This window comes from Theropithecus gelada, chromosome 6, assembly GCF_003255815.1.
Source record: "Theropithecus gelada isolate Dixy chromosome 6, Tgel_1.0, whole genome shotgun sequence".
In the NCBI taxonomy this organism is placed as follows: Eukaryota; Metazoa; Chordata; class Mammalia; order Primates; family Cercopithecidae; genus Theropithecus; species Theropithecus gelada.
This window is the reverse complement of record NC_037673.1, coordinates 177181603-177205117: the sequence shown is the minus strand read 5'-3', so window position 1 is coordinate 177205117 and position 23515 is coordinate 177181603. Positions and strand designations below refer to the sequence as shown.

The following is a 23515-nucleotide window of genomic DNA, read 5'->3' as shown; positions in this document are numbered from 1 at the left end:
TATGTTGTTGTGGTTTTAGTTTGCATTTCCTTAATATTTAATGACATTGACTATCTCTTCATGTGCTTATTTTTCATCTGTGTATCTTCTTTGTTGACAGGTTTTATCAGTAATGATGGTGGCTTTATAAAACTTTTGCTCTGTATCTATTGAAATGATCATATGGTTTTCTTTTTTACTTTATTAATGTGCTGAATTACACTGGCTGATATTTAAATATTAAACCAACCCTGCATTTGTGGGACAAACCACACTGAGTAGTTATATGTCATCTTTAAATAAATTGTTTAGTTTCATTTGCTAAAATTTTATTTAGAATTTTTGTGTCTATGTTAATGAGGGATATGGACCTATAGTTTTCCTTCCTCTTCTTCTGTTTTCTTTGCCTGGTTTTGGTATCAGGTAATGCTGGGCTTATAGAATCAGTGAAAAATCCTCCCTCCTCTTTATTCTTTGAGCCTCACATAGCAGGTGTTCAATAACTATCCCGTGGGCGATTTGGTATAGAGAAAAGTAAATTAATGTGGAATAAGCAAACAGTTTATGGTGGGAAAATGTATAATATAAAAACACATCATTAGCAAACACTGTGCCATCAAACCTGCAAGCAGGATTCACATTCATCGTCCCTTTAATCTTTACCTGTGAGGTGGGAATCACTATTCCTGACTAACAAGTGAGGAGCCTGGGAGGTTGTGACTTGTTCAAGATCACTTAGCTGGATGGAGTTTTCACAAAGTAAATCTTATGTGAGTCTATTCCATCCCCACTTCAGGGCAGCCATGGCTTCTGACTCCCACAGGGACAGGCCAATCCTCCCTCATCTGGAAGCTGCTGCTGCTGCCGGGCTTAGGAGAGAAGAACCTCAGCACCCTAAAGGACAGTGGGAGGCGTGACTTCCTGTGCGCAGGCTTCGGAGAGGAAGCTGGGGCCGCCTGTGGGGAGCACTCTCCCTTGGCTGTGTCTGGGTCTGCGGTGTGGGGCCCTGTAAGCAGGGTCTTCTCTCTCTGATCCCAGGACACTGGACATATGAATATGGGAGTCCTATTTTTCTCTTCATAGATCACATGCTGGATATAGGGTCTCAAGAGGCCTTCAAACTGACATGTCAGGATGCAAATGTAGGACTGGTCATTTGTGTTGAAGAAGGAGATGTTCCCACCCTCATAGTCCAGGAAGACCCCTACTCGTGTAGGAGGGGTCTCAGGGGAGAGGTTGATGAAATGGGGATTGAATGTGAAATACAAATATTCTGTCGTCAGTCCGAAGACCCAGTACCCATTGTTGGGAGACAAAGTCACAGAGTCCTTCCTCCTGTCTGTGTCATCCTGGCACACTCCCACACACCACCCTACATTTTGTCCCACGTCCACCTCCCAGTAATGTTTCCCTGCCTGGAAACCCTGAGAAGCCACCACACTCTTCCTTGTGAATCTCTTCGTAGAGTAAGGCACCTTCTGGGGAGCTTTTCTATGGGTTACAGTTTTCAGATCAGAAACGCAGAGCTGTGGGTGAGCCGTCTCCGGGTCCAGAGTCACCTCCACTGGGGTGCGGTGGGGGAGAGAGGAAGCGTGAGTTACTGAAGAGGAAATCTGGGCTAGAATAAGAGGTCGACCCTCCCACTGCAGACTGGCTCCGGGTAGGATCCGGCCAGTCCCACTATCCCCTCAGCCGTGTCTCTTCTCCAGGGCAGCCCCTGTGCCTCACTGATGCTTGGAGATGCTCAACCACCAGAAGTTCAACTCCTCTGTATCACCCAGCCCGACCACTGGCCTTCCAGGTAAGCCCATATTTGACTTTGTGAGACCTTGAGTGACTCCAGGATTCACCTTCCTTCCACCCACCCATTCCTGCTGACTTCACTTCTTTCCCCTTAGCACAGACTCCTAGAAGCCAGCTACTGGTGCCCTCAGTTCCCTGGCGTCTTGCCTGTGACCCCTCTGAGCTGACCCAGTCCCTATGCTTTTCCTTCCAAGTCCTGGGCCAAGAAGTGCATTTAGAGGCAGCGGCACCCTGGGGTGGATTGGGGCATCACAGATTTGCCGTCTGCAAGCTGGGTGGGCTCCATATTTGTCACTAGTCATCTTCCTACTCCATGCCCACTGTCACCCTCTCAGGGGTCGGTACCTGCGTGTTTCCGGGCATCTCTCAATTCTGAAAGCAAGCAGACAGAGCAGGCAGTTCAGCGCTCCCGTGGGGAACAGGACACAGGGAGAAGGGAGAGACCAAGGATGAGGACCTTTTTGAGTGTCATGGGCCCTCTCAAGAGATCTGAAGGCGGCTATGGGGCTTCTCTACAAAATGCACCTCCCCCAGAATCTAGACAATTCAGGGTCCCCATCACAAACTTGGTTCTGCAGGGACCCCTGGGCCTCAGGATATAAAAATCCATAAATGAGGAACTTGGAAGAAAGAGATGAGTTGAGGGAGCAGAGTCTCTCACCTGCCTGTTTGTGTATCTTCCCCAAGTCTGAAACAAAAAGAAAAAAAGAAAAACACATAAGAGGCTGACATCACAGAGCGGGGCCCAAGGAGAGCGTGGGAGGAAAGCCCTGCATGTGATAACATTCTCACCCAGTTTATCCTGCAGTTTCCACGAAACAAAAAGCAGATGATTTAGTGGTTGATACAGGACTGGGTAAAGTCTCAAAGCATCAGGCCAGGGAGGTTGAGGATCACCCACCAATTTTTCTCAGGTTCCTCCCTGTGGTCCACGCACCCTCAGAGCTCGTGATCAACACCTCCCCCCACCACACACAGAGCGGACCAACGGGCAACAGGCACAGACAGGGACTTCCAGGCCCTGAGGCCTATTCTAAGCCCTCCAGATATCTGAGGGGCAACTCATTAGCCGTGGATGGAGAGAGCGAGGCAGCTGCTCTCCTCCCCCTGCCGATACTTCCTGTCCAGCCTGGAGCCAGGGTCTCCAGAGGCTCACGCTGTGGATCAGGGAGGGACCCGGGAGAACCATGTGTGGGAGGCTCAGGACGTGACACACACTTACCCAATTCTGCCTGGATTTTCCCTGAAACAGAAACAGTGTATTCAGTGGTGGACACAGGAGTGTGCAAGGTACAAACATGACCCTGGCTGCTTGCACAGGTGGGACAAGCTGCAGGTGTGAAGGGCAGGGCCTCTCCTAGAACACTTACATGTGCTCGTCTCCGCAGCCCCTGCACTGAGCGTAGCTGTCTGGGGGGAGCAAGAGATCAGGAAGGTTCATGCTAAGGAGAAGGACAACAGCTGGGATGCTGTGGAGGTGGGGATGGAGGTGGGAGAAGGCGGCTGGGAGGGGAGGCGGGGGGATGGAGGTGGGAGAAGGCGGCTGGGAGGGGAGGCGGGGGGATGGAGGTGGGAGAAGGCGGCTGGGAGGGGAGGCGGGGGCGGCCTTATCCCCAAGGGGAAGTGTCACTCCCAAGGAGGAAATTTGTTCTGGGGTGAAGACTCTTACTGAGATTATCATTTTATCTCAGTCAGTCAGTTTTATTTCCTCTTTTATGAAGTCTTTGCAACTACCCTGAAATTTTCTTATAAGACTCTTGTTGTAGCTAGTAGAAATTTATTTATTTTTATATATTTATTTTTTGAGTCAGGGTCTCACTCTGTTGCCCAGGCTGGCGTGCAGTGGTGTGAACATGGCTCACTAAAGCCTTGACCTCCTGTGCTCAAGCCAGCCTCCCATCTCAACCTCCTGAGTAGCTGGGACCACAGTCATGAACCACCACACCCGGCTAATTATTTTATTTTATTTTTCAAAATTTTTTTGTAGAGAGGAGTTCTCGCCATGTTGCCCAGGATGGTCTTACACTCCTGGGCTCAAGTGATCCTCCCACATTGGCCTCCCAAAGTGCTGGGGTTACAGACACGAGCCAACACACTCAGCCTGTTTGTAGGAATTTATGTGAACTCTTTTTGTACTGAAAATCAATGATCTGCTTATCCTGTGCTCCATGTAAAGTAGAAAGGGATTGGCAGAGGCTGGCATTTTCTGAAGGAGCCATTTCAGGCCAGCACAGAGGAGGCTGAAGACTGGATTCCCTGTGCCTCAGGTGGTGGACCCTGGGGGCCTAGGGCTGGAACAACAGAGCCCGGAGGTGTGTGAGGGCAGCCTGATACCAGCTCCACAGGAACCACGAAGAAGGTGTGGGCCCATACTTCTCTCTCTCACTTACCTTTGGATTTGAAGAAAACAACTGTCATCCCCACGACAACAACACATAGGCCACCACAGAGTAACCCGAGTAAAATAGAGGCCAGGCGCCAAGGTGAGTTCTGGAAAAACGTCTCTGAAAAACAGTCCCACAGACCCCTCAGTGATTACTAAGCAGGTAAGACCATTTTGCGCCCATTTAAGGAATCCCCCAGTACCCCAGGATGAAAACATTTTTCTCCAATTTCTTCTACAGATTTAAAGCTTTGCGTTTCTGTATAAGTCTTGATCCATCTGGATTTTATACATATACTCACGTGTGTGTGTGTGTGTGTGTGTGTGTAATGAGGCAGAAGTTCAACGTCATCTTCTTCTAAGCAGGTATTGACTGTGCTGGCAATGTTTATTGAGTGGACCTTGCTTCACACACTGCCACACATGCAAGGTCACCTCTGTGTACCTCAAGTTTCTGTTCCAGCTTGGATCTGTTTCTGGGCTTTCTGTTCTTTCTCATTGATCCATAGGGTTATCTCTGTGCCAATAATTTTAATTGGCTTAATCTTCAAAGCTTTGGGATATGTCTCTGAGATAAGACTAAGCTTCTTAGCTTGCTCTTATTCCACTGTGTCTTAGCACTTCTTGGCTATTTGTTTTGCCACATAAATTTTGGAATTGACTTGTTAGGCTTTAAGAAAACTCTGGGTCAAGTGCGGTGGCTCATGCCTGTAATCCCAACAGTTTGGGAGGCCGAGGTGGGAGGATTTCCTAAGGACAGGAGTTCGAGACCAGTCTAGGCAACAAAGTGAGATCCCCATCTCTAAAAATATTTAAAATTAAAAAAAATTAGCCAGGCAAGGTGGGGCACACCTGTGGTCCCAGCTACTTGGGAGGCTGAGGTGGGAGGATTGCTTGAGCATGGGAAGTTGAGGTTGCAGTGAGCCATGATTGCAACACTCTACTCAAGCATGGGCGACAGAGTGACAGCTCGTCTCAAAAAACAAACAAAAAACTGTGCTGAAATTTTTCTATGGAATTGTATTGAATCTGTATAGCAATTGTAGGAGAACTGATATCTTTAAAAATATGCATCTTATCTGAAAGGTGTTATTTGTTCTCTTATTTTAGTTTTCATTAGTGTCTGTTAATGCAGTTTTGTAATACCCCTCAATAAGATTTTGTAAATGTTTTGTTAGACTTATTCCTGGTTAACATTTTTTTATTGTTATTGTACATGGCATGTGTTTTTCTTCCTTTGCTGGTGTTTACTAATGCAATTGATTTTGTTTATTTATCTCATTTTTCATGAACACGATGGGTTCTTTTATGAGTTGAAAGAATTTGTCTGTAAATTTTCCTAAATTTTCCATTTATATAATCAAATAGACTGTGAACAATGGCCATTTTATTTTTTTCTTTCTAAAAGTTATAACTTTTACATTTTCTTCCCTTATTGAAGTGACTGCTAATAGTAACAGTACTCTAATATAATACGGAGCTGAAGTGTTTAATGCAATCTCCTTATGTTATGATTTTAAATGACACATTAGGTATGTTTTCTGTGTGTATTTAAAAAATTAAGTGGCTTACTATTTTGTATGATGTTTGCTGCAAGTATCTTTAGATATCTTTTTATCCGATTATGCAGGGTCTCTCCTATTTCTAGATTGATAGAAAGTTTTATTTCTAGATTTGCAAGTGTTGAAATCATGATGAATAGATGTTGAAAGTTATCTATGTTTTATTTATGTCTACTAAGAAAATTATAGTTTATCTCTTTTAACTAATTATGGTAATAATCACATTAATATATGGTCCCATGTTGACCTAACATTTTTTTCCAGGATAAGTTTGGTCATGAGATATGTTTTTGTGGACTTTTCTACTTGCAAAATTGTTGGTAAGATTTTTACATTTTCAATTATGAATAATGTTGGTAAAAATTTTTCCTTTTTCGAGTTGCCCATTTCTGTTATGGTGCCAAAATTATGTTGACTCAATAAAATTAGTTTAATATTTCCTATTTTTTCTGCTTTCTGGATGACTTTCTGAAAGATACATTTTCTCTTTTCTTGAATATTTGGTAGACTTTGTACATAAAAAAATGTGGCCCTTGTGTCTTCCTTGTGGGAAGACTTAAATGCTGACTCCACCTCTTTCGTGGTTACAGATTAGTCAGGTAGTCTATCTTTCCTTCGGATTTTGTATTTTACATTTGTCTTCTTTTTAAAAAATTTTTGAGACAGAGTCTCACTCTGTCCTCCAGGCTGGAGTGCAGTGAGGTGATCTCAGCTCACTGCAATCTCTGCCTCCTGGATTCAAGTGATTCTCATGCCTCAGCCTCCCGAGTAGCTGGGATTACAGACACACACCACCATGCCCACCTAATTTTTGTAGTTTTAGTAGAGATGGGGTTTTACCATGTTGGGCAGGCTGGTCTCGAACTCCTGACCTCAAGTGATCTGCCCGCTTCAGCCTTCCAAAGTGCTGAGACTACAGGCGTAAGCCACTGCACCTGGTCTGTATTTTACATTTTTCTATGAAAACTTTCACTTCATCATATTCAGTAGAAAAGGAAAAAGTTATTCAAAGCAGTTTATCTCATAAATCTCTACTAAATCTTTAGTTGTACCTTCTTGTTATTTCCTGCATTATTTAATTGTGCTGTTTCTCTTTTATTCTTAACTGATGTTGCCAGTTTAATAACACTTTGAACCATCTAACTTTAGATGTATTAATCTGCACCATTTGTCTTAATATTTCCGTATTTCTATATCTTTAGGATTTCTTCCACTTTCTTTTGCTGTTTTCTGAAATATATATAGATGCCTAATATCAATATTCAGCTATTTCATGCTAATAAGAACATTTAAGGATTTAAGGATATAATTTTTTTTTTTTTTTTTTTTTTTTTAGATGGAGTCTTGCTCTGTCCCCCAGGCTGGAGTGCAGTGGCATGATCTCGACTTACTGCAACCTCCACTTCCCAGGTTCAAGCGATTCTCCTGCCTCAGCTTCCCGGGTAGCTGGGATTACAGGTATCCGCCACCACACCTGGCTAATTTTTGAAGTTTTAGTAGAGACAGGCTTTCACCATTTTGGCCAGGCTGGTCTTGAACTCTTGACCTCAGGTGATCCACCCGCCTTGGCCTCCCAAAGCGCTGGGATTACAGGCGTGAGCCACCGCGCCTGGCCGGATAAAATTTTGACTCAGAAAACCATATTAGTTCCATTTTACACATTATGATAGATTGTAATTTTATTATCATTCAGTTTTAAGAATTTTCTACCTATCACTATGCTTTCTTCAATTTCTCAGTTATTTTTATGTTTAAAAATTTTTCAAACACTTAAGAATTTAAACTATCATTTGCTATGGTCATTTAACTTTATTAAATTATGATTAGAGAATTTTGTGTGCATGATATCAATGTTTGAAAATTTTCTGAAAACCATTTTATGTGTTTATATCTGATAAAATTTTGTAAAAGTTCCAAGTGTGGTAAAAATTCATGTGTATTCTACAAACCTGGAATCCTTCTCCAAAATATGTTATTTCAGGCTTATTAATTTTTACTTCAAATATTATATATTCTTACTCATTTTGTCTACTTATTTGATCAATTTTAGAACTCAAAGTATAATCTTTTTTCTTATATTTCTGTTGATATTTTCTTTTTATATTTTACATGTATCAGGTACATATATATTTAAAATTTTCATATTCTTATACTGAGTGAACTTATGTTTTTGAAATAACTCTATTCCTAATGTCCTTTTTCTTAAACCCTTGTCTTTCTTTTCTTGACGCTAATATATCTGTTCGATTCTTCTTGATTAATATTTCTCTAGTATTTTTTATTTTCAGTGAATAGGTCATATGTGCTACATTTTTCCTCTTATGAATTGCAATTGAGATTTTTATTATTTATTTATTTTTATTTTTATTTTTATGTTTTTGAGATGGAGTCTCGCTCTGCCGCCCAGGCTGGAGCACAGTGGTGCCATCTCGACTCACTGCAACCTCTGCCTCCTGGGTTCAAGCAATGAGACTTTTAAATCCAGTCTGAGATTCTTTGTCTTTTAACTGGCAAATTAAATCCTTTTACACTGAGTGTGATTCTGGAAACATTTTAGTTTATGTAAATTTTCCTACTATTTGTAAATCCTTTCTGAAATTTTCTACATTTTTATTCTGCTTCATGAAGGAGCAATGACGTTTTCTCAAAATGAAGAAACAATTATTTTCTTAGTCCTAGAGTTAATTTCCTTAAGTTTTGTATGTGTTGAGTTGTGAGTGTTGCACCACTGGGGTATTGTGTGGTGAAGGAAATACTTAATTCTACTGCCTTGGAATTGTAAACAATTCTACTTCTGCCTTATCAAATGTTTGGTTTTGTTTTTTATACCTCATCAATCTTTGACTCTCAAAACAAATCACTGAAGCTGGGTGGTACTGCACAGCAATCCCAGACACAAGCTGCTGCTCTACCCTGGGTTACCTATGCACACAGCCATTCCTTGCTCCTCCTTCTCCCCACTCACCTCCTATCAATACCTTGGATTCCACCTCATGACTCTGCTCAGCAAGGTGGGTGGAACACGATATGCTCCCAGCATTTTCCTGGACTATAATGGAGGTCTCCACATCATACAGGCTGTGCCCATCTGCATTTACTCTGGAGTCTGAAGACAAATGCTGTCCTTGTGGACCTTTCCACTTGACTGTGGGCTGTGGGAACCAGCCTGAGGATAGGCAGAGTAACTGGATACCTCCGTCGACATATCCCACGATGGAAATAAGAGGAAGTGAGCCCAGTGCTGGGAAGAAAACATGGAAAGATGAAAGTGAAGACCAAATTTCAAGCTTATAGCTATTTTGAGTCTGGTTCATCAAGCCTGTACCCATAACAACACGCACATCCTTCTCTCTCTCTCTCTTACACACACATCCACTCATAATACTACTGCAAGACTTTCCATGGTCTATGTTCATTTAGCATTTATTTAGGAACCACTATGTATGCCTGGATATTCCTAAGTATGAAATAGGATGCAGTGCATAAGACACAGCCCCTTCTAATGAGAAACTGATTGACCAAATAGTGAGGAAACTGTATAAAATACATTTCATAGTGAAACGCAACTATGAAAGCACAGTCAGGTTAGCAAAGAGAAGAGTGCTTAACTGTCAGGGAAAGTCACAGCTTCCTGGAGATGACATTTGCACCCTTCTGTGTCAGAAAATAGGAGTTTTATTATGGTCAGGTTAGGGAGAGGGGAAGCATTTTAGATAAAAAGAGGCAAGTGCAAACCACAATGTGAAAAGTTAACATGCCACAGTGATTTCAGGGACTCATGAGTATTTATATTCCAGATAATGATGTATAAGAGAGTAGGGGTGTGAGACAAGGTCTGAAAAAGGCACAAGGCAAGCCATGGGGGTCATACATTCACTGACCTGAGCAATGTGGACTTGCCCACAGCCACTTTAAGAACTGTAGACCAATAGGGCTCTTACCAGTCTCCAGCAGGTGAGAGTTATGGCAAGACCTGTATCTTAGAGAGGTCTCCAGACAGCAGCATGGAGGCGGGACCACAGAGAACACTCCGGAGGAGAGTGACCCGATGTGCAACTACTGAAGTGACTCCAGTGAGAGAAAAGAAGGGCTGGGGAGGAGGAGGGTTTTGAGAAGGGGAACTGCAGATACAGAATCTATTTGAGAGGTTGATTCAATAGGACTGAACATCAAGGAAGGGTTTATTGTGACATCCAGATTTGTGACTTGGGAAATGTGGAAGAGTACCCCTTATGTGGTTGACTTCAATTTGATGATTAAATATTGTCTTTTAACCACTCCAAACAGAACTTCCTCTCTGAATGCTGCTCTCTGCCATTCCCCAGGGTCTGGATCAATGCATGGAGCGTAATAAATGTTTATTAGTCAATAAATTAATGAAAGAATGATGATGGTGTAAGCACCAAGGAAGGGGGCTCAAGTAAGATGATGTAGACTTATCTTCCTTGCTCCTTCCTCTAAGTAAAAGTATAAACCCTGGAAATGAGGCAAGTATAGGTGCATTGTGAAAAGTGGAAAGACTAAGGAGGACTGACTAGGGACCCCAGGACTAGAGAAAAACCACAGCAGCTGAGCATCCTATGACCACTCCCCCACTCCCACCTCCAGCAGAAGTAGGTGGCCCAACGGGAATCTTTCCACCCCTAAATGGCTGAAAATACATGATATGCAAAGTGGTGCTGGCAGAAGAATTGACCATGAGCCCCATTGACTGGAGGCCAGGGGAAGAGTTCTTTGTCCCACTATGCCAGATGATCACCTCTCTCACAAGAAACACTGGGGAGCAACATGGGGAAACACCTTTTACTGCCACAGTCGGTACTAGAAAAGATGATCTGAATCTCCAGGGACATCAGATAAGCAAAGCAAACCAAAATAATACAGTAAAGTCTCTGAAAATTAAATTGTATTTGGAGCCACAACCACCAAAAATAGACTAGGACCTGAGTCATAAATCTAAACATAGTGACTGCCTGCAAAACAGAAGCTTTACATAAGGTCTAGAGTGTCTTACAATAACTAAACCACTTAGATTTCAACTAAAAATTACCCATCACACCAAGAACCAATTAAATATCAACTTGAATGAAAATAGACAATCATGTGATTGCCAAGACCAACATGAATAGCTATTATTAAAGTGTTTCAAAAAGCAATTATGAATTATCTCAAAAAAATTAAAACTCACAAAAAACACAGATGTTATAAAAAACAAATCGGAAGTTATATAACAGAAAAAAATACAAAAACAAAAACTAACTGGGTAGCTTCAATACTAGAGTGGAGATGACAGAAAATAAAATGATTGAACTCCAGGATACAACAATGAAACTTAACCAGCGTGAAGAGAGAGGAAAAGATTTTTTCTAAAGAGGAAAAACAGATCCTGCAGGACCTATGAGACAATAACAAAATATCAGCATTTATATCATCGTAGTCCCAGAAGGAGAGATGAAAGAGAGAGAGCTGAAAGAGTATTTAAAGAAATGATGGCCGATCTAATCAAATGAGGTGAAAGTCCTTTCAAGAAGCTGAGAGCAAACCAAATAGGAGAAGTGCAAAGAAACTCATGCCTTGATAGATCATAATTAAATTTCTGAAAATAAATAAAACTATCTTGAAAGCAATCAGAGATAAATGATGCATTATATATAAACCAATGACAGCAGATTTTTCATGAGGAATCTTCAAGTCCAGAAAGAAGTAGCACATTTTTCAACAGCTGAAAGAAAATAACCATCAGGAAACTTCACAAATTCTGTATCTGGCAAAACCATTATTCACAAATAAAGAGGAAATCATTTGCATGTTTATTCTCAGATAAACAGAAACTAAGAGAATTTGTCACTAGCAGACCTATCCTAAAAGGATGGCTGGAGGAAATTCTTCAAACAGAAAGTAAATGATAAAAGAAAGAATCTTGGAATATTAGGAAAGAAGAAAAGCAATAGAAAAAGAAGAATAAGGAAAACTACAATAGATTTTCCATTTTATTAGTGTTTAACAATCACATACGGGCTGGATGTTGTGGCTCACGCCTGTCATCCCAGCACTTTGGGAGGCCAAGGCTGGGGATCATTTGAGGTGAGGAGTTTGAGACCAGCTGGCCAACATGGCAGAACCCCATCTCTACTAAAAATACAAAAAAAAATTAGCTGGATGTCGTGGTGCATGCCTGTAATCTGAGCTACTCAGGAGGTTGAGGTACAAGAATCACTTGAACCCAGGAGGTGGTGGTTACAGTGAGCTGAGATCATACCACTGCACTCCAGCCTGGGTGACGGGGCAAGACTCTATCTCAAAGAAAACTAAAAACTAAAAATAAAAATTATATATGATGGTTTAAACAGAAATTAAGTCACTCTCTGATGTAGTGCTTATGTATATAGAAGAAATACTCAAGGCAGTATTATTTTTAAATTGTGGAGATTAAAGGGATCTAAATGAAAATGAAGTTTCCACACTTCAAAGTGGTAAAATGTTGATACAGTAGATTGTGACAAATTATATATGAATATCATAACACTAGAACAGCACCTAAGAAAACACGACAAAATATTATACTTAAAAAAAGGCTAAAAATAAGTTGTAATAGAATCCTAAAAAAATTTAGTAACACACAAGAAGTCAAGAAAAAAGAAGAAGAAAACAAAAGAAATTGAAACAGGACAGGCATCGTCACTCTCATTTCACCAACAGGGTGGGAGTGGCTTTCCTCCATATCCTGTCAGGTGGTGGCAGGTGCAGGTGGCTGTCCTCTGTCATGACCCCACTGTGTGATGGCAAGGCCAGGCTCATCTCCAGGAACCTCAGGTCAGGGATGCCCACCAAAGCCTTTTTACATCATGTCAGAATCTGGAAAACCTGTTTTATTTCATTATCTGAAATACTTTCAAGAGCTGATAATGGTAGCATGACTTTACAAGACAACTCAGTCGTAAATAAACAACTGACCTGACACCTGCAGCTCCCAGGTGGCCTCCTCGTCGTAAATCTGGGAACTGAACCAGCACCCATACAGGCCCATGTCCAAGGGAGTGATGTTTTTTAGTCTTAGAGAGACATGCCCCTCTCTAATGGAGTCCTTCACAAGCTTCGTTCTCCCTCGATACTGTGGCATCTGCATAAATTCCCAGTCTTCCCCATCTCTGTAGAGGTGGACCACAGCATGGAGCTGATTCCTGAAGAACCGCACTTCCATGGCCTCTGCACTGGTCGCAGGAAAGAGGGAGCAGGAGAACACTGCGTCCTCCCCCACCGAGGCCTGGAGAAACTTGCCCGGTCCAGTCACTTGCCACTGTCCTATAGGAGGAAACATAACAGATAACTGAGCAAAATCTACTTGAGTCCTTCTCAGGGCTCTGGTGGGTGGAGATGTGTGGGGTGTGGGGTGGGGGATCCATCAGTCTTCTTTCTAAACCTGATGACTTGGATTTGCACATCTTCTTACACTTGCGAGAACGCTTCCGTGTCAGTTACTTCACTCGGTTCTCATACACATCTCATGTGAGATGAGGTGAGGTCTGTGCTATCAATATTTCCCACATTCAACATGAGGAAACCCTGTCTCTGCGGCTGAGTTGTTCAGAGGCCTGAGAGGCACCTTCCAAATGCAGACTCCCTGACTAGAGGAGGATCTACCTCCACATGCTGTCTGCCCAGCTGCTTAATGAACACTCACACCACCGCCTTTGCATCTTCTATGCTAAAAACCTTTTTAAATGACTCAGGAGGGGAGTAAGTGGCCATAAAATATCCAATTTGGGGAAATTTATTTCCTTCGAATAGATGATTACGTCTTGTAAATGTTTTATGGATACAAGAGAGAAATACATATTCTCTGCTGAAGCACATTTATTTGTGCTTCTTTTTTAAAGTAGACTTCTGCCGCATTCTGAAGGACATGGTATGACACAGTGAGGAGATTTTGTAGTTTTTGTTTCAGAGATTTGCTCTTTAGTGCACTCAACGTTGTGACATATCTTTTTCATGACACCTACCTTTTACTCCAGGTAATAATTTTATGTTTTTCCACTTTATTATTTCGTACTTGAATAGCACTTCATCTAGCAAAAGCTTGTCCAAGCCACAGCCTGTGGGCTGCATGAGGCTCAGGACAGCTTTGAATAGGGTCCAATACAAATTCGTAAACTTTCTTAAAACGTTATAAGACTTTTCGTGATATTTTTTCATTCATTAGTTATCGTTAGTGTTAGTTCTTCTTCTTTCAACATGGCCCAGGGAAGCCAAAAGATTGGACACCCCAACTGCAGTGCTTTATCAACATGGCTTACCTGGTTTTTTGTTTGTTTGTATTTTCTTGGTACAGCTTTGTCTTGATCTTCCCTTGAAACTGTCTTCATCTTGCTGCAAGTGACATAATTGTTTGTTTTCTGCAAGTCTTCCCTGCACAAGTCTCAGCTTCATGAGGACAGAGCGTGTGTGTTTTCCTCAGCACAGGATTCCCCATGCCCAGCACAGAGAATGGGCTCCGCAGACAGGGCTTATGCTCGTGAATGGTGAGTGCTACTTTCTTTGTGCATTTGCTTCTCGGTTTTGTGGTCAACTAAGTAATTTTCCTGGTGTAAATCACACTTACAACTCTGTATGATTAGAGTTCTTCTTAGAGAGATCACAAATGATGGAGGCCCACTCCCTTCACCTTCCAAGCACCCAACCCTTTGATTGGCAGTGTCCCTTGATTCATTCACATGTATCCATTTATGGTATATGGATCTACCTGTGTGTGCTGTCTGCATGTGCATCAGAGGCAAAGTGGATCCCATGTGTTAATTTCCAGATAAGTGGATGTTTTTAATTTTAGCACTAATTATGTCTAAGTTTAATTACATTTTATAAATTTTGCTGAAATGTATTTCACTTGTGCATCTTTAAGAGTATTATTAAATGAGGTGTGATTTTGCTGCCTGATGTCTGACCGCTGCTGACCTGGTGTAGCAGATGTTGAGGCCCTGCTCCTCACCCCCCAACCCTGCAGTGGGATGGGCATTTCCCTGCCTGCTGACAGCTCCGCCCCTGGAGCCTGGCCTCTGCCTCTCTGCTGATGGCTTCTTGCAACCTTTGGAACTTACTCAGCCCAGGCACAGGGCAGCCAAGAAGGTTTGCGATTTTAATAGTCCCGGGGGGCACATCTCACCCAGTGGGGAACAGGAAGCAGTGGATGTTGGGAAGATCCTGAGCCATCATCTATATGGTTCCTCCAAAGGACACAGTGGGACTGGGTCCCAGTTGCCACCACCGCAAGCTGCTCATTCGTGCACCCTCTATGGCTTTCCTCCCACTGGCTTCACTCTGCACCTTGTCGCTTTTGTTTCTGAGAACGATCTGTTAAACAAACCATCTGCAGAAAGGCCCTTGCTCTAGATCACTTTTTGGGAACCAACCTGTCAGCTGGGCTGCTGTGAGTGCTGCCCTCAAGGCTGCGTGAGACTCTCAAGCTGGGCAAACAGTTTTTAGTACATGTCTGTTTCTCCGGCCGGCCTTGCTGCTGTCATTTTTCTTCCTGACAGCATCTCCCTTTACTCCTTCCCCCGGGGAGAAGCAAGGAATAACACTGTCTGTGGTTGCAACACACTGTGCACCAGTGGAGCTCTGTGCTGCATGCTCTACATGCAGAAGTTCATGCAGTCCACACAGTAGCCCTTCAGCCACAGGATGTCATGGATGTGATATTATTACCTCTATTTCATCATAAGCAAAAACTGACACTAATAGAAGTTATTAGCCACAAGCTCATAGGCAGAGAAAAGGAAAGTTTTTAAAATAGTCTTACTTCCTCCAAGGTCATTTCCAGGATGCCCTGCTGCCTCATGCAGAAACAGAAAGCAGACAGAAAAGCTCGTCAGAAAATGGGTGAGAATGTACTTAAATGGAGGCTCTCTTGTGAGTAACACACATGGATTGTGGTTTTTTGTTTTTGTTTCTTTGAGACAAAGTCTCACTCTGTCACCCAGGCTAGAGTGCAGAGGCACGATCTCGGCTCACTGCAGCCTCCACCTCCCAGGTTTAAGCAATTCTCCTGCCTTAGCCTCCCGAGTAGCTAGGATTACAGGTGCCCACCACCGCGCCCAGCTAATTTTTGTATTTTCAGTAGAGACAGATTTTCACCATGTTGGCCAGGCTAGTCTCAAACTCCTGACCTCAGGTGATCCACCCACCTCAGCCTCCCAAAGTGCTGGGATTACAGGTGTGAGCCACTGCGCCCGGCCAACACACATGGATTTTGATGCCCTTATTTCTGTTTTCTTGGCTTTGTTTAGCAAAACAGTCATAGGTAGACAAATAGCAGGATGGAACTGTTTCAGACAGAAAGTGAACACAATCAAATGAACTTTTCATGGCTTGACACTGACCACCCAGAATCCAGTGTTCTACTCCAGTCCCTATCTCTCCCTGCCCAGTGTTCTACTCCAGTCCCCATCTCTCCCTGCAAAATTTATTGGATTACTGAAAATCCTATACACCAGGCTTTGTGTTGATGGTTACTAGAAGGAGAAAGAAGAGTGGATTTCTGCCTAGAATATGCCAGGTTCCAACTTATTCCTCACTTAAAGGTCTGGTGCTTTACCCCATATCCACAGGTGTTTCTAACTCAGCATGTACATAACTGGACACATTGTCTTTTTCTCCAAACATCCTAAACAGTGTCACCTTCCACCCAGACACCCAAGTCAAAAACCTGGGGATTTTATTAGAGACCTCCCCTGCCTAAGCCCCACAGCCCACTGGGGAAAACAATGTATTTACCTTAGCATTCTCGGTGTGTTCCCTCCCCACTCCCAGGGCTGCTCCCATTATTCTGGGCTGCTATAAACGTGCACACAGTGCCCATGTCCTTGAGAAACAGCCCACAGGGTCTGCTCCTGAATTCCTGCTGCCCTGTGCTTCCCACAGCTCCTGGCATTGGTAGTTGCCAGCCTGAGGCCAGGGGAAGCTGGAGAATGCAAGCACCAAAGATTTCTACATCTCGCTGTGCTGAGTTCATTGTCACGAATGAACTCAAAATATTATTCAACAAGGAGACAAACAACATCTAAACGGAAAGGCTTACCTGACACCAGCTTGTAGAAACTGAGAACCAAAATGAGCACGAAAGCCATGGATATTCCTGTGGGTTGATCTCGCACCGTGAAAACAGATGACGGCAGGGGTGGACGGATGATTTGGGGGGCAGGCCAGCTGTCTCAGATGCAGGAGCCATGGAGAGGCTCTTCATGAACTGATGTCAAGCTGTGCTTTTCTCCCTGGAGCCTCCCTAAACATGGCTGTATGAATGAGGAGTGTGGGCCCTGGACTTTGAATCACTGCATTTATTGGCAGGTCATAAACATCTATCTCAGACCAGAGAAACGGTCATGGAAAGAGAGTAGGGTACACTTGGAGGGACTTTGTTCTGAGTCAAGACAGTGCCCCACATAGGTGGCATAGGAATGCCAGACGCAGAGATATTTTCAGGCTTAGGCTGGCAGGCAGAGCTGCAAGACAGAGTGAGCATCTATCCCTGAAAGAGAGATTGGACGGGTGCAGTGGCTCATGCCTGTAATCCCAGCACTTTGGGAAGCCAAGGCAGGTGAATCATGAGGTCAAGAGCTCAAGACCGGCCGGGCGCGGTGGCTCAAGCTTGTAATCCCAGCACTTTGGGAGGCCGAGACGGGCGGATCATGAGGTCGGGAGATCGAGACCATCCTGGCTAACACGGTGAAACCCCGTCTCTACTAAAAAATACAAAAAACTAGCCGGGCGAGGTGGTAGGCTCCTGTAGTCCCAGCTACTCCGGAGGCTGAGGCAGGAGAACGGCGTAAACCCGGGAGGCGGAGCTTGCAGTGAGCTGAGATCCGGCCACAGCACTCCAGCCTGGGCGACAGAGCCAGACTCCGTCTCAAAAAAAAAAAAAAAAAAAAAAAGAGCTCAAGACCATCCTGGCCAACATGATGAAACCCCGTCTCTACTAAAAATACAAAAATTAGCCAAGCGTGGTGGCACGCACCTGTAGTCCCACATACTTGGGCAGCTGAGGCAGGAGAATCGCTTGAACTGGGGAGGGGGAGTTTGCAGTGAGCCCAGATCACACCACTCCCTCCAGCCTGGTGACAGAGTGACACTCTATCTCAAAAAAAAAAAAAAAAAAAAAAAGATAGAAATCATCTCAGCACAGGGCAGTGAGGCAGTGAATTTGTCCAGGCACACAGGCAATGCTCCATGAGACTCATATTTCCTGGCACAGCATGAGGAAATTCTGCCCATCCCTCCCTTGTCTTGAGTTCAGGGACAGGACTCTGATCATGAGGCCAGATGGGGTTGAACTTGCCAGAACAACCAGGACCTTGATCTCCAAGGATCCAAGGTATTGAGAAAGAGACCAAGACGAGGCTTCAGGCCTGGGGGTAAGGCAAAGATGCATTCATTCAGTCATTCGTTAGATGTACTAAGCCAGGACAAACACGGTTAGAGATTACGCAGCGATTTCAAGTCTGCGGAAGAAGAATGCACGAAGAATAAGCACTTACTAGATCAGAAAGCAGTTTCCACGGAGAGCACTACGAAGGGCAATGAAGGTAAAGAGGAATTTAAAAAGAGGAAACCCCGTGAACTCAGAAATTGCTAATAACACAATTTTAAATAACTAATAGGTCTAAGAGAACTAATAATAGAAGTTGAAGGTAATTAGACTAGAAGAAGAATGAAAACACTACATTTAAAACACTGTATGATGCATGTAAGGCAGTTCTTACAGAAAGGCTTATCCTTAAGTGCTTATATTAGGAAAAAAGAAGTCTGAATATTGGCTGAACAAAGTGTCTGAGTTAATCCGAGTTAACTCTTGGATCCTGAAGTTCTTGGGCCACTCGCCCCATCTTTTCTCTCCCTTCACTCTTCTTTTTTTCTTTTTTTTCCCACAATCTGTAAACATGTAATCCTGCCTTAAGTACAAAGCCTTTACAAATGCAAAAAAATCAAAGATTACAAGTCAATTTCTTTCTGCATACAGTAAGAGCTGAAATGTAAAGAGAGCAACGTTAGAAAAAATACACTGAAAAACATGCCACTTGAATAATAATAATAAGACAAAACTGCAAATTAAATCAATAGAAATTAGGTAGATCCATTTATTTTTTAAATACAAGTTTAATTTTGGAAGGGCTATTTGACAAATTCAGCATTAACTGCCAACTCTATAGACATGTTTAACAACAACGACAACAAAACAAGGCATTTGTTCTTGGCCCTTTTAGTACAGGTGAAGTGTCCTATTGCATCACAAGTATTAGTGATGAAGTAACAGATCCAAGGGCATAATATTAAAGAGGTTTTTTTCCAACTGCGATTTGGTTGAAAAATAACATAATATGAAAGTATATTAATAACTATCAAGACCACCGGTGATCTGCAGAATACCTAGAGGACTACATACTTAGAAGGCTGAAACTAGTAAAACTGTGTTAAAATCCATGTTTTTATTCTTAGATGAACAATGAGAGTGAGATTTCTGATTCCAATTTTATAGTGTGGTGGGGAATTGAGAGGAGATATTGGGGAAGACTGGCAGTGTGTGCTGAGTTAGTGTTGGGAATGTGGTTCAAATTAGTTAATACTCAGATTAGGATATTGTTTTAGAAAATTGTAAATGGGTTCTAAATTGTGGCATGTTGAAAAGGATATTAAGGAACAATGATTCATTAGCCCTAAACACAATTTAATGAGTGCCATCAATGGGCTTAAGAAATAAGCAGGGATGAGGGATGATGAGGCAACATGAGGTGAAAGAGAAAATGGAAAGTGGAAAATATGCTTGAACATTGGAGAATGTAAAAAGTCCACCAAAGAAACTGCTTTCGTTATCACTCAGAAGTGCTCTTCCCATTGGCTACCTGCTCCCAATCACCCAAACGCCAATTTTAGAACACAGGAGCAGTAACCCCCTTTATCTGCAATTTCACTTTCCATAGTTTGTTACCCGAGGCAACCTTGGTCCAAACGTATTATGTGGAAAATTCCAGAAATAAACAATTCATGTTTTAAATCACAAGCCGGCTAGGCACGGTGGCTCATGCCTGTAATCTCAGCACTTTGGGAGGCCAAGGAAGATGGATCACCTGAGGTCACGAGCTCAAGATCAGCCTGGCCAACATGGTGAAACCCTGTCTCTACTGAAAATACAAAAATTAGCTGGGCGTGGTGGTGGGCGCCTGCATTCCCAGCTACCTCGGAGACCAAGGCAGGAGAATTGCTTGAACCCAGAGGGCAGAGGCTGCAGTGAGCCAAGGTCGCACCACTGTACTCCAGCCTGGGTGACAGAGTGAGACTACATCTCAAAAACTAATAATAATAATAATAAAATAAAATAAATTACAAGCCATGGAGTGACGAAATCTCATGATCCTCCTGCTCTGTCCTGCCCGGGGTGTGCATCATCCCTTTGGCCTGCCGTCCACACAGGTTGTGTACAACCTGCCCCTTAGTCGCTTAGTAGCCGTCTTGGTTGTCAGATTGAAAAAACATCGTCTATAAAGGGTTGAGTACTATCTGAGGTTTCAGGCATCCACTAGGGGTGTTGGAATGTATCTCTTGCAGATAAGGGGAGACTACTGAATTATATTTCAGCTTCCATAAAACTTTACTAATTTGGATTAAGAACACAAGCCTGATTTTGTAAAAAATATCCATAAATATTCAGAGGTATAATTTTGTTTCATCAAGTAAAAAGAGCAACTAATTCCAACTGTTGAAGTAGTAACAAGTAAAGACTTCACCAGGCTTGCTTTGATGAAGAGTTAAGACATATTTTTAGGTCAACAGCACAAGATTATTAAATAACTTGTATGCTACAAACATGCTGCTTCCACTCGTCAAAACAACCCAACAATCCTTACTATTCTAACTTGCTGAGAACCATGTCAGATGTTGCCTTCAAGAATGACATGTTTCTCAAAACTGTTCTATCAAATGTAGTAGCTATTGGACATAAAACAGGTAATTTGTGTCAGACTTTAGTTAGTTTTCATGAAGTATTTATCTCCAACTTCAGTTTATCCCAATATTAATTGATGATAGGACAGTTATTAAAATTAGCCATTTCTCAGACTATAGCTTTGAAATCATAAGAAATGAACAATTAAGCTCACTAGTCGAAATCTTGATTCAAGTGATGATCCAATAGCTTACAAATGTCTCCAATAAACTGAGCTTTGAGGCAGGATGGAAAACAGAAAAATGTAAAACCTCTCTATCCCAATCACCAGTGATGGAGGTTAAGCAATTATACCTGCAAATCCTTAACAACAGGTCTCTCCTAATGAAAAATCCTGAGATTTAAGCACTGTGACTTACAGAAGGCAGGTTGGCTTAATGAGGAAATTTACTTTTAGTAAAAAGACAATCAGCAATATTTTATTTTGGGCACTTAGTATTTTACAGATCCTCAACACGTTTTGAGGTAGATCAAATATTAATAGCGTATTTTACAAACAAAACTCACGCAGATGTTTTGTTACTTGTCCCAAACCACAGGAGCAATTCTGTCACGATCAGGAATAACGTGGTCTCTCTGATCTTCCAGATTAATCTGTCATGTGTGAAGTTAAGGGTAATCACTTGCAAATATTCATGAAAAAAAACAAAAACAAAAACAGAAGACTAGATATAGAAATTCTACTTCGGGATATTTTAAACTTCTTAAATTGATCCTATAATGAGTATATACTTGCTCTCATTACAAATCTATATATAACTGATCTTTACAATTACAAATGAGCACAGGAGTGACTATGTTGCTTTTCTGCCTTTTAGGGTGAGTAGAGCAGGGAGATAATCAGCCAGCTTTCCCCGGAGCACTAGGCAGCCTTTACCTGAAGGTGCTGTGTTCGAGGCACCATGGACTACGATTTGGGATCATAGGAGAGCAGGTATACTAATGGGAACAGGATTCAGAAAAGATGCCTGGATCCAAAAAGCGGAGGCTCTCTGCAAGTCAAAGGTGAAGAGAAAAATAGTAACATCTCAAGCTTCTGATCCTGAGTATCATGGCATGGCATTACAACTGCTTGTGAGAGGACCTCCTACAAGAGCGGTACACTTGTCCCAATAAAGTCCGTTAAAGTTCTTACTAACTAGATAAGCCACAAGTAAAACTAAATTGGTATTTCATTAAAGTGGACATCTATAGAAGCAAATAGCTAAACATTTTTAATATGAGTAAGTTTTACCCGTCATGTAAATTCCTCTCATTGTCACAAGCCCAATTCTATTAGCTTGTCATAATTCCTAAAAAATTTACCAAAATTCAGCTCATTTTGACATAGGTTCTTGAGCCAGCATTCTGTACTGTTTCATCATAAAGTTCCTTTTATTTAAACAATTGTATAATATTAGTAATAATAAAGGATTAAGAATAGTTAACTTGAGCCTAGGAGTAAGGTTGCAGTGAGCCATGATTGCACTACTGCACTAGAGTTCAGGTGACAGAGCAAGACCCTAATCTCAAAAAAAAAAAAAAAGAGAGAGATTAACAACTGAGAAATTAGAAGGAAAACATCATTACTGTGTTATATAAAAGAGTAAGGATATATGTTTCTGTATAGAACAAACAACCCAATACCATTTGAGCCGAAGAACAAAAGGGAAGAAAAGCAGGTGGCGGGGGCATGGAATGCAGAGTATTGAAGCCTTTTACTCTAATGTCTCCAAAGTTGAGTGTGGAAGTAAAAAGTTTCTACATTTAAAAATTTTATATAAATTATATGAATTGTAACTTTCATAAAAATCAAAATGAAAGCTTCTGCATAGGACAAAAACTATTCCTAAGCAACACATCATATTTGCACAAGGCCACTGAATGTCGTGGATATTAGTAACAAATGAAAAGCTTAAGTCTATGACAGATTGAACTAAGATTTCAGTTTGGTATTCTATAAGCCTGAGATTGTAAACTACTCTTATGATACGAAAGCTATAATGACTTACAGAGTTTTGTGTAGGAACTCTTGAGCTTCTGGTTGGCACATTATCTACTTTTTAAATATGTGAAATAAATACAGACATTTATGAGAGGTTGTGCAAAACTATTGTATTTACAAAAATGGCACAAAAGTGAATTCAGCAGTCAATGCACATGCATACTTCATTCACATCTTCAACAACAAAAGGTATTCTGACTCTACAGAACTGAATAAGAATATTAGCTTCAACAGCAGCTGCTAAGCACTAGAGACACATAAGTTACACCAGAAGGGGCAAATATTGCCCAAGTAAAATTCTACTGTTAAAGCTGAAACAGGTTTAAGGCCATTCAAGTTCAAGCAGAGACAAACACAAATCTTATGTTTGAAATATGTGACCTTTCTTCTAACTTATAGTCCTAAACTTCTGTTTAAGGTAAATACAGAAGAAATCAATACAATAGAGATTATACTAAATAAGAGTAACATACAAAGCTGTAATTAAGATGAAGTAATGAAAGCCAAAACATTAAAATTTTAAAACTGCTTTTTACTTGTTAGAACCAGTACTACACTTGGAGTTAGGTAGTACAAACAGTTATTTTCAAGTAGTTTACTAATGTTGCTCTAACATGTCCTCTTCTCCAGTGCACTGTTAAACGAATCAAAAACGCTACACAAGTATATTCCACAATAGCAGCACACACTACTGCTACCTGCAAAGCTGTCAGTCTCAAATGACTGAGTGAATGAAAGAAAATAAAAAGTAGGTAAGTAATATATTAAGGAGAAATCATGGGAATTAGCAGATTCATGCAGTTCAGCTCTTTTAA

The 23515-nt window shown here is 41.8% G+C and overlaps 1 protein-coding gene across 1 annotated transcript; it reads right to left on the bottom strand.

Moving 5' to 3' along the window:
- Positions 1 to 161: 161 nt before the first annotated feature.
- BTNL3 (butyrophilin like 3) lies at positions 162 to 17032 on the bottom strand. The gene is made up of 8 exons (XM_025388512.1): positions 16799 to 17032; positions 12682 to 13029; positions 8693 to 8968; positions 4173 to 4286; positions 3005 to 3025; positions 2444 to 2470; positions 2128 to 2154; positions 162 to 1543 (listed from the first exon to the last, which is right to left on the bottom strand). The coding sequence occupies exons 1-8, from the start codon at positions 16845 to 16847 to the stop codon at positions 756 to 758; spliced, it is 1650 nt and encodes a 549-aa protein (XP_025244297.1). The 5' UTR covers positions 16848 to 17032; the 3' UTR covers positions 162 to 755.
- Between the last annotated feature and the right edge of the window lie 6483 nt (positions 17033 to 23515).